Source organism: Drosophila obscura, unplaced genomic scaffold (genome assembly GCF_018151105.1).
Source record: "Drosophila obscura isolate BZ-5 IFL unplaced genomic scaffold, ASM1815110v1 contig_9, whole genome shotgun sequence".
In the NCBI taxonomy this organism is placed as follows: domain Eukaryota; kingdom Metazoa; phylum Arthropoda; class Insecta; order Diptera; family Drosophilidae; genus Drosophila; species Drosophila obscura.
Window position 1 is genome coordinate 1482851 of NW_024542883.1, and position 11910 is coordinate 1494760.

The 11910-nt window shown below is 39.3% G+C and overlaps 1 protein-coding gene across 2 annotated transcripts; it reads right to left on the bottom strand.

Moving 5' to 3' along the window:
• Window positions 1-6310: 6310 nt before the first annotated feature.
• LOC111080114 (probable dolichyl pyrophosphate Man9GlcNAc2 alpha-1,3-glucosyltransferase) lies at window positions 6311-11019 on the bottom strand. 2 transcript variants are annotated; one of them, XM_022375567.2, is made up of 4 exons: window positions 10303-11013; window positions 7051-7248; window positions 6828-6987; window positions 6311-6767 (listed from the first exon to the last, which is right to left on the bottom strand). In XM_022375567.2, the coding sequence occupies exons 1-4, from the start codon at window positions 10965-10967 to the stop codon at window positions 6360-6362; spliced, it is 1431 nt and encodes a 476-aa protein (XP_022231259.2). In that variant the 5' UTR covers window positions 10968-11013; the 3' UTR covers window positions 6311-6359. The 2 variants fall into 2 exon arrangements, with proteins under 2 accessions (XP_022231259.2, XP_022231260.1); XM_022375568.2 differs by lacking the exons at window positions 6311-6767; window positions 6828-6987 and having other exon boundaries at window positions 7175-7248; window positions 10728-11019.
• Window positions 11020-11910: the final 891 nt, after the last annotated feature.

Below are 11910 nucleotides of genomic sequence, written 5' to 3' on the forward strand. Positions count from 1 at the left end.
AGCGGCAGCCCACAATGTAACCATGTTCAACAATGCGGACGGACCATGTAGGAGAGGCCCAACTACGGTCGTAGCGCAAAGTCGGCCACGCCTGCCGGAGTTGAAGCTTCCTGAGTTCAGTAGGGGCTACGCTCAGTATTCCTCGTTTTGGGGCATGTTCTCCTCCATTATAGATAAGGACCCTGACCTTACGAATGTCGAGAAGCTGCAGCATTTACGATCATGCCTAAAGGGACCAGCGCTGGACACTATCTCGTCGCTGGAATTTAGCCACGCCAGCTATCCTATTGCTCTAGATTTACTCAGCAAACGATTTAATAACAAGCGTCTCATCTTTCAGGCACATGTCACAGACATTCTGAGCTTGCAGCGTGTCGAGGCCTCATCTGTTTCCCAACTACGGTCCCTTTCGGATACAGTTAATGCCAATCTGCGAGCTTTACAAAGTATGGGGACAAAGGAGCAGATTGCTGACTGCATCTTAATACACAGCCTGCTACAGAAGGTGGACAGCGCCACACAAACCAAGTGGGAGGAATGCTCGTCGTTGGAGAGCATACCCTCCAGCCAGCATTTTGCCACGTTTCTGGAGCAGAGATGCCAGAGGTTGGAAACCCAAGAGCACGCAAATGATATGTACACCTAGAGCAGTCGGAAACACTGTCTAATCGCAACCAGCTCCAAGGTCTGTACATTCTGCGGTGATCCAGGACACTCCATTTATGCGTGTTCACAATTTGGGAATCTTTCCGCTCAACTTCGGCTTCAGGAAACTAAGAAGCTGTCACTGTACACCAACTGTCTCCGAGCAGGCCACACGCAGGGAGCATGTCATTCTCGATCCTGCCGAATATGTGGTGCCAGACATCACACTCTACTTCACTTCGAGTCCCCGTCCCCGTCTGCTCAAAGAGCAGTTGAGCATATATAACGTCTCTCTTTATAACCGTTTTGTTTGCCTTTGCCTGTGCTCTTGCTGGTGCTTTGCTCTTTCTCGGCGTTCGTCAGCCGCTGTGAGGGAGGCTTATCAGAAAAAGCAGAAGACACTTCAAATTCGATCATCACCGTAGTAAAACGTTTGGCTGTCTGGCACAGTGACCTGCCTGCCACATATTTTTAAACGTTCGTAAACTATAATGTTTCGGTTTCATCACTCAGACACTGGCCAAGTCGGCTCTGTTACACTAGTCGACACGACATTTTCGCTGTGGCCCAAATGGCGTTTTCTGATAGATTTCAAGATCTAAATTTTGTTTAAACAATTATTTTTTTTTTAATGGTTTATTTTTATTTCAGAAGTTTTTATAATCAGGTTTTATTTTCATGTTTTTTTTTTCAGAAGTAGTGCTTTTACTTTTCGAATAACTTAAGTATCTTATATCTGATTGCATAGAACCAGTTCTGAAAAGCTGACAAATGCAGCTATAAATCCGATCCCGATACTTTGTAGCTGCAGCTTAACGCCTAGAAGATATTAAGCTTTCAAATTAAAATTTAATAATTTTTTTGCGGTATTTTTCGCCAAAATTTTGACTTTAAAAACTCAGGAAAAGTCGAAAAAAATATTTCTCGGCATGCATTTTTATACCCGTACTCAAAAAAGAGTTAAGGGGTATATTAGATTTGTGGTAAAAGTGGATGTGTGTAGCGCAGAGAAGGAAACGTTTCCGACCCAATAAAGTATATACATTCTTGATCAGTATCAATAGCCGAGTCGATAGAGCCATGCCTGTCTGTCCGTCTGTACGTATGTCCGTCCGCCCGTCTCGATGAGCGCCTGGATCTCAGAGACTATAAAAGCTAGAGCAACCAAATTTGGTTTCCAGACTCATGTGATATGACACTGCTACAAGTGTATTTCAACATTTCGCCCCGCCCCCTTCCACCAACACAAAGCACGAAAATCTGTGGAAGGCACAATTTTATAGATACGAGAAAAAGAAAAACGCAGTATCGTAGAGAATGACCATATCTACCAGATTGCCGAACCTGAATCAGATCGGATCATAATTATGGTCTCTCTATAGATTTGGATCAACCCTCCGAAAATCATATTTTACCGTTTTACCGTTGCAGCCAAATACAACCAAATGTAAGATACTAAAGTTATGTGAAGAAAAGAGGCGCAACATCTGAAAAAAGATTTTAAAAAAATACCTGACTTTTAAAATTCTTCAAAGAAAAGTTCTGCATAGAAAAAAAATATAATTCTTTAAACAATTTTAAAGCCCCAAATCTATCAGGAAAAGTCAGTTTGGTTCCTTGAGGAAAAAAAAGTTCGATTTTGTCGAGTAGTGTTATTGAGCTGTTCGTCCCGATTTTGTTTGGTCACAGAATCCACTCTGTTCAAGACGAGAGCATTGCATTTGAGATATTTTGGTCATCACCTATCGACAACAATGAACCATATTTCGATGAGGTGGTATCGATTTGTTTCCTTAAGGACGATGCAGATTGCTGGGTCATTTTGGGAAGACTAAATAGGGCAGCAATATGGTTCATAAAGATCAGACATTCGTTATCGTAGACCCTGGCCATGGCTTTCTCATAATTTCTCTCGGTTACTTGAAACGCCCTTACCGTTCCCAACGCTTTACCAGAGAGGCAAGAAAGCAAGTGGTTAAATTTTTCGATAATTGGAATGCTTTCGTCAGTTTGAACAAGAGTCTCAAATAAACTGATGAAGCTTTGAATTCAGAATATTTGCCACTGAACTATGGCAGAGCTAATTTCGGAAGTCGAGCACGAGTTGGGGCGACAGAAGCGGTTACTGAAGGCGTTGTAACGCTGGCTGTCTTCAAGGCGTCTTTGCCTTGGTTAAAATTGAGAGTTCTTCCAACTCGGCTCAAAACTCATCGTCACCCATCTATTTCTTCGATTACTTCTTGAACTTGGCTTGGCTTGGCAATGCTTGCATTCGGAACGTCGAGTCTGCACTCGAGTTCACAGAGAACTGCAGCGGAATCTCCGCTCCGAAAACGGTATACCCACGACTAGAGGGTATCGCACCACTTCACGATCGGTTTAATACGGAGTCCGAAACCAAAAATTCACCGCTGCAACTATGAGTGTTCGGATGTGTGTAGGTCTGTGTTGGCGTTTTTGTATGCTGGGATCAAAATGAGTTCTAAAACAACATAACGACAACTATAGAGTATCGAGCCGCTTGACGATCGTTGGCGCAAGTGCTCTAACGAAAACAACACAAGAACAACAACAAAAAGCAGCGGTGACAATCGAAAAACGAAAATTCACCGCTGCAATTATGAACGTATGTATGGGTGTTGGCTATTGTGTTTGCTGGACCTACAGACCGACAAATACACACCCAATTTGAATGGCGAGGCACGCTTTGTCAAATTTAAAGATTGATCTTACTGGCATCAAACTCTATATACCTAATAGATACAGGGTAGCGCGTCACTTGGCGAACGGTTGACTAAAACGCGCCAAACGAAAAGAACACACAGCTACAACGACGGTCAGCAACGGTGAGAAACGAAAGCGAAAATTGACCTCTGCAGCTGCTATGTTTGTATGTATGTGTGCGCTTCGCCAATGACCCAACTATACATTTGAACAACGAAAAAGAGAAAGGGGGGAAGGGGCGACAGTGATTGCAGTTATGAGCTATGTATTGTATGTATTAGATGGAATTCCTGATTTGATTCCACTTTCCTCTTCTGTCCTGCTGCAACTTCCAATGGAATGTATCCCTAGGTGGTAGTGGTTTGCAGGGTATGCCCGATTTGGTTATCGATAAATCTCTATTAAACATAACAGAGACCTTTTTGTATGAGCTGGCACTAACGCGTGGATATAACAGCAGTACAATTTGCGCTTAAAAATACAGGGAGTAAACAAATTCACTTTTGTGGATTCCAGAGCGCCTTGAAATGAAAAGTATGACTTTTTGAAAAGTCATTCACATCAGCATTTTGAACTTGAAACACAGCCATATCACTGCCTTTATTCACATGCTAGTGCATATGCATTTTATAGATTTCTCTGAACTGCAGAACTCAACTCATCGATTGTCAATGTCCATGTTGATTTTTATCATGAATGATTGTCCAGAATTATCAATATTTCTTCTTCAACGCTATTAAATATCCATCGACGTTTGTGGTCGTGTCATTAGTGAAATCTTTTGGAAAATGCTTTGTACATTTTTCATCTTTTATGCAAGGCGATATGCGATTTACATCACCGCATGGGCCATGAATCATGTTCAGTAGTTGATCAGTAGACGGATCTGAAATTTGCGCGAAGATTACACTATCTATTTCCACAGGGAGTGTGCATGAGGTAATCCTCGTTTTTGCCATTCAACTAAATACATGAATAATGAATCTCATTAAAGACATTATGGTAACGTGCATCTAAGCTATTGGAGAGTGCGCGATTTTGGATCTCAACACCCATGCGAGTTGGATTTGGTTTATTGTATCAGTTTCTTTTTCAGCTGCATTAGAGCCACCTTATTTTCTTCCTGCTGATCCTTGTATGCTTATTCTTTTAACGTTGAGATCTCCTTCTATACATAGATTTCAGAACAATCGCATAGGATGAGTTCCGATGTGTCCGCCATTTAGCAGAATCTACAGAAGTCTATATCTATTAATTTAAATTTATTGAAGTCATATCTCAATTGACAGTACTCGGTTAGATATCCCGTTATTCATCAGAGCTCCTTCTCCGGGTTGAGAAACTTCTTGACCTTCCTTTGGCCTTCACTGTCATTCTAGTGTTGGAGCTTATTTTTTCTTCCCAATTCCCGATAATTTCCGACCTATGTTTTTGTTTGAATCTACAGAACGGTTCCGGACCGGTAATGACATATTCGTAAACTCAAAGTCGTTCCATTCAGGGTGGGATTTTGAAGGGATAAAATCCCTTTTCGTGTAAATGGACTTGTGATATATTAATCAAATGGTTATTTGGCTATCTTTTCTAAAGGACATTGCACTTTGTTTTGATGGAACACCTTATCCAGGTTATTTTTATGAGATAAAGTTCTCTATAGCCTATTACACTTTGCTTTCATTTAACATTCGGTAGGACATGCCCAAATCCGATCTAGGATGGATAGTTTGTGCCATCCTCTCTGCTCGCAATGGTTTCCTTGTGGGTGTAAGTCCTGTTGGAGTGGGGAGTGACAGCTGTGTGCTTGCCCTTTCACACTTTCTCGATTTGGACTCACGAGCTCATGCTCTATGAAATGAGTGTCCGGCAATATCTTGGTTTCCCATGTGGTGGCGGTTTAGCTTCCATCTGGCTTCCTTAGGGCGTTTGCGATGTTTGAGTGGTCTTTGGATAGTGCTTTCTGCAATCGGACCGCTTCAGGTAGAGTTTTCTTGCCTTAGTAGTTTTTCCAGTTTTTTTCAGTTTCCAGTATGTTTTAACCCCTCTCGATCTCAATGTTAAAGGGTGTTCCGTTAAAGGCTGGTTCAATGTCAGAATGAGGTTGAGTGCTTCACAATCTAACTCATCTGTCGTATGCAAATCACTTACATATATAAGTATCTCCAACTCGGAATGGATTTATAAAGCGACGATCAATTACCACAAATTTATTAGAACTCACCTCTTTTATCCTTAAAGGCTTTCAAGGCAACGTGCAGACGGATGTTATTTACACCGATTTCAGCAAAGCCCTCGACTCTGTAAACCACTCTCTTCTACCACAGAAACTTGACCTTTTAGATTTCTAGCCAACTTTCCTCCTAGTCCTCTTCATCTGTTAATGTTCATAACTTTTAGTCATGTTGTTTGTGCACATATGTTACACCGTAACGGCTCGAAATGGAAATTAATATCATGTCATCGTTGATTGTGTAGGAGGGCGTATCAGGTGGTGATCCCACAGAGGATAAGGACGAAGAAAGTAATAGTTCACATTCTAGTGTTATTCTCAATATATGTGTGTTGCTTTATTCACGAGGCGAAAATGTAAGCCGTTTATAAGAGGGTAATAATGCAAATCAATCTAGCTTTTGCTAACGCTGCTGGTCGCCGGGGTTCCGGAGAAAGCGGGAGCACGAGCGTGAGAAGAGAGCGTCAAGTCGTCCAGCTTACAAGCTAAGGCCGCTCGGGAGCCGGGTTGAGCATTAGAGCGCCGTTAGAGAACGCTTACAGAAATGTAACCGGGAGTGGCTAAAGACTGTTAGCCGAGAGTGGACACTGGCTGTTACTCTGGTTTGTCAATAGCGCTGCTGCCCTGTTAGCGCTGCTGCCTAAACAATCGTTTCTTCGCTCCTAACTCCCTCTGCGGTAGTTTGCTTGAGAGAAAACATGACAAGTAAGGCCATAAGTTGACGTACAATTTTTGATTTAATAATATTGAGTTTACATATTTTTTATGTTAAAAGGCCTCGTTTGCAAGTAAAATGTTTAAAATTTCCCCATAGTAAAAATAAAACTAAGTATGCACAACCTATAACAGATGTTATTAGTGGCCAAAGATCTGGATACCGTGGAGGGGCTTTGATCATTACTGAAGCACCCACAATGACAATCATTAAGATGTTAGATATGTATAAATATGCTTTTTGTGCAGAACTTGGTTTAGTTTCGGAATAAAAACATTTGCAAATCAAGTGATATATTAAAACACATGCCAGTGACGGTACTAGCAAATCATCTCTTTCTAAAAGTGGTAACATGGTGAACACTGAAACTTCGAGAAAGAGAATAATTTCGTTCGGCCACCATGGAAGCAAGCACAATGCTGGTAGTACAGCCAGCAGAATAGTCTTCTCGTGAACCTAGAATTGTATCGTGTTATAAAACTGTTTTAAAGTTACTTCATATTTCTTCATACATACTTGAAATGAAAATAAAAAAAAAGCAATAGAAGTATTGAAAAGTGATAATAAAAAACCCATTTTACATCGCTTCCTATAAAGTGTGATATTAGTAGGCAGAGCACTTATTAGGGTGAAACCCAGACAAACTAGTGCCATGTGATGATTTAACACATGTTGTCTGAAACATAAAATTTTTTTTTTTATCAATTTCCTTTTTTTTTTTTAATCAATTCGGGCTTACTTAAGTTTCCATATTATATTTAATGTACACCAAAAATTAGAAACTTTGTCTTCAAATACTGTGCGTCCGAGAGGAAAAAGGCGATGTATCACTTCCGCCACCGCTTGAAGCGATCCAGACCAAGGGTACCAAAGTAGAAAAAATGTTGCTAGTACAATGGTTGCAGTTACTCCTAATTTAATTGCAAATAATTTGAAGCTGAAAATATTTGTATTAAAACATTATATTCAAGATTAAATAAACTATATCTATACTATAAAGTTGTAGAAAAAAAATCTGTGTGTAAGCGGTTTGTGGTTTAGTTTTTTTTAAAGAATTTTAAAAAATCGTATTTTTTATACCCGTACTAAAAAATGAGTTAAGGGGTATATTAGATTTGTGGTAAAAGTGGATGTGTGTAACGAAGAGAAGGAAACGTTTCCGACCCCAAAAAGTATATATATTCTTGATCAGCATCAATAGCCGAGTCGATATAGCCATGTCCGTCTGTCCGTCAGTCCGTCTTGCTGAGCGCCTAGATCTCAGAGACTATAAGAGCTAGGGCAACCAAATTTGGTTTCCAGACTCATGTGATATCACACTGTTACAAGTGTATTTCAAAATTTTGCCCCGCCCCCACAAAGAACGAAAATCGGTGGCAGGCACAATTTTATAGATACGATAAAACTAAAAACGCAGTATCTTGGAGAATGCCCATATCTACCAGATTGCCGAATCTGAATTAGATCGGATCATAATTATAGCCAAAATGAAGAAATTAATATTTAGTCGCTACCCCTGCCCCATCCTGCCCACGACCACGCAACTCATTTTCCTTCTCGCTCGCACACTCTGCCGCGTTCAGTGCGTGAGCAACCCCTAGCGGAGGAGATGTAGAATCTAAATGGTACATGTACATTGTACAATCTACATGTTAGATGTATAATATATATTGTATATGTATATGTAGATAACAGATGTAGCAAAAAAAATGTAAAATGTAAAATTTTTTTTTTTAATGCTAAAATTCTAAAAATCATATGTTCAAAAATGTAAATACTGACTGAGTACGGGTATAAGTAGAGTCGCGTCTTTAGAAGCGACTCACACGTTCCTTCTCGTTTAATATATTTTTTCAGAGGACGTGCTTCTTTTTTTACATAACTTAAGTATCTTTTATCTGGTTGCATATAACTGGATTTCTGAAAAGCTGACAAGTGCAGCTATAAATAGGACCCAGACACTTTGTATCTGTAGCTTAACGCCTGGAAGATATTAAGCTTTCAAATTCAAATTTCATAATTTTTTTGCGGTATTTTTCGCCGAAATTTTGACTTTAAAAACTCAGGAAAAGTCGAAAAAAATAATTCTTGGCATGCATTTTTAGTTTAAGATAGACGCATTAATTAGGCGTCGTTTAATCTTGAAGTTGGAAGATCAATAATTATATTTGATACAAACCGCCTATTAGGCTTTGAGTCTGACCCTCTCAATGTAAAATAGAGTTGGGTAAAGAGTGTTCACTTTAGTGAACAAGTTCAGTTGCTGACTTTTAAGTGAGTGAACAACTCACTCACTTTGCTCAGTTGCTCACTTGTTTACTCAGTTGTTCACTTGTTCAGTTGTATACTCAGTTGTTCACTTGTTCAGTTGTTCAGTTGTTCACTCACTTGATCATGTCTCATGCAGGGGGAGGCGGGGGAACCAACAGAAAATTAATTTCTTCATTCTGGCTATAATTATGATCCGATCTGATTCAGATTCGGCAATCTGGTAGATATGGTCATTCTCTACGATACTTTTTAGTTTTATCGTAACTTTAAAAATGCGCCTGCCACAGATTTTCGTGCTTTGTGGGGGCGGAAGGGGGCGGGCAAAATTTTGAAATACACTTGTAGCAGTGTGATATCACATCAGTCTGGAAACAAAATTTGGTTGCTCTAGCTTTTATAGTCTCTGAGATCCAGGCGCTCATCAAGACGGACGGACGGACAGACGGACATGGCTATATCGACTCGGCTATTGATGCTGATCAAGAATATATATACTTTATGGGGTCGGAAACGTTTCCTTCTCTGCATTGCACACATCCACTTTTACCACAAATCTAATATACCCAGTAACTCTTTTTTCAGTACGGGTACAAAAAGCTTAAGATTAAGGTTTGGTGCCTCAACCTTGCGCAGTTTTTTGTTTTTATCGATGCTCTATGAAATGAGGGTCCGGCAATAGCTTGGTTTCCCATGTGGTGGCGGTTTAGCTTCCAACTGGCTTCCTTAGGGCGTCTGCGATGTTTGAGTGGTCTTTGGATAGTGCTTTCTGCAATCGGACCGCTTCAGGTAGAGTTATCTTGTCTTAGTAGTTTTTCCAGTTTTTTCCAGTTTTCCAGTAAGTTTTAACCCCTGTCGATCTTCCCTACTCATTGTTAAAGGGTATTCCGTTGAAGCACTAACCATACAGTATATATACTGTATGGTTATTGGTTGAAGGCTGGTGCAATGTAATAATGTTCATAACTTTCAGTCATGGTGTTTGTGCAAATATGTTACACCGTAACGGCTCGAAATGCTATGATCAAGAATATATATACTTTATGGGGTCTTTATGGTGGTATATACCACAAATATAATATATCCCTTAATTCTTTTTTGAGTACCGGTATAATGATGTTTTCCAGCTAAATACAGCCACCAAGCAAGCAAAGTAAAACAATCGATTAATCGCTGCTCCCAGCTCAACTGGAAAGCTAGGTTGCATATATTTCTCTCGTCCTGACTGGAGGAATTTCCCACAAGGTTAATGTCATATTGTCATTAAAGGCAATTAGATTGTGTTAAAAAAAAGTATTCATAAAAAGACATAATTTCTCTGGTAAAGGTGAAAGTTAAATTTGTATGCATATATATTTTTTTCTTTTGAAAGGATTCTTTAAGATTGCTTTTGTTGCGTATTCAACCGTTTAGAAAATGGTACACAACGGAACGGGATTAGCAAATTGTGAAAACGGAAGTACCAATTTCTGCGTTTTCAAAAGTAATTCCGAGCTTTTGCGAAAGTGAAAACCAGAGCCTGCCCGAATGATCCGATAAATAAATAAATAATTTTTATGATTCAGCGTTTCCCTAGACTCTATGAGCATTATGTATAAATATGAGCGTGATTGAATTTTGTACATTCTATGTACATACAATACATACATAAAATTGTAGGGAATCATTTATGGATTAATTAAACATACCACAGTATTATTATAAGAGTTTACCGTAAGCATACCTGTTTTGTGCCATGCATTCGCCTAAAATATATGTAAAAAATGGAAGGCTGTGGTAAAGCTCCATTTGTTTGTAGTTTAATGATAATGTGAAGGCAAATGCAGCAATATATTGTTTGCCATGCAGAACTGCAGCAATAGCCGCAGCTGCTAAGCCCAACGACACGTTATTGTATTGAAAATGTCCATTGTCAATAAGCACTTGGCCAGGATAGGCGGCGAACAAAATGAACGAAATGAGTTTACTTTTGCTTTGAAAGCATTTATCTATACAAATACATACTCCAAGGATAGCGGGTAAATAGATTAAAATGTCCCCTGTCAAGACAGTTAGTCGCATGAAGCTTTTATGCGGTCTAGATTGAAAACCTCTACTTTTTTGCAACTCGATAAAGCGAGGATCGATGGATTTAGCTATTCGACCTACCAAATAGCTATGATGGGCGGTAAGTGGAGGGTAGTCTAGCCCCCAGTACAGCAAATCATTATTGGAGCTATTCGTGTACCATTGACCAGGCTCCAAGTTAATTGTCACTTCTTGCCAGTGGCGTTGAGCTTCATAGTCACCGTACATAGGAGATGAGTCAAAGCCTGAGTATGAGTACAAAGAAACTATGGATCGAAGCGACAGAGCTACGCAAGCTATTGCTAAAATTTCAGATTTCATATTTCCTTTGCTTACATTTAATTTATTGTTCTCGGCAATTAGTGCTGCGGAAATTTCGATGAAACTATCGATTAATGTTAAGAGACTAGCGTTATCGATATAATTAATTGTTGTCGATATTAAAATTAAAGCAGGGTATCCCAGGAACCTTTGTCTATTTGTTGTGTTCGAAAAGGATTCGAGTACGGTAGTGTTCGAAACTAATCAGATACAAAAATTTCGATTCTTCTTCAAAAAACCGATGAACAAATCGCCTGTGGATGCTGATTTTTGTGATAATGAAAATATCCATATAGCCTTAAATGTAGGATCAGTTAAAGATGAAATTGCCAAAGTGAAAGCAAAGTATCAGGCCAAGCTTTAGGCCCATCCTAATAGACTTGCGCAGACTTTAACTTGGCACACTAGCCATACACGACTCCTGCGAAGAGACCTCCCAACCCAGCAATAATACTTAGCTATATGTAGAATATATATTCTATATATATAATATACATAGTAGATGTAGCAAAAAAATGCAAAATGTAAAATTTTTTTTTTAATTCTAAAAATCTAAAAAATTATAAGCTTAAAAATGTAAATACTGACTGAGTACTGGTATAAGTAGAGTCGCGTCCCCAGAAGCGACTCACACGTTCCTTCTCGTTGACAATATGTATTTACATCCATTTTTCGCACTTCAAAAATAATAAATAATATTGTCGCTACACCATATGGTAGCCAATAATTAATAATAGTTAATAGTTAATAAGCAGAAAATAATGAAGTTTACATACAATGTAGTGTAGTTAGTAAGTGATAGTTACGCTATGAAGTCCCGCCACTGTATCAGAAGCCAAGCAACCGCAGCATAGCCGGCAAAGCTATGCGTGGGAATAAAGCACTCGTAAAATTGAATTCGTTTCGCATGGTTTTTTTTTTATCGACTTCTATCGCCGCCTCA

Coding starts and splice junctions, on each gene's coding strand:
- LOC111080114 (XM_022375567.2), bottom strand. CDS start 10,967: ATGAAATCTGAAATTTTAGCAATAGCTTGCGTAGCTCTGTCGCTTCGA. Junction 7,249..10,302: donor GAATGCATGGCACAAAACAG/GTATGCTTACGG, acceptor AAATATTTTCAG/CTTCAAATTATTTGCAATTA. Junction 6,988..7,050: donor AATATAATATGGAAACTTAA/GTAAGCCCGAAT, acceptor TTTATGTTTCAG/ACAACATGTGTTAAATCATC.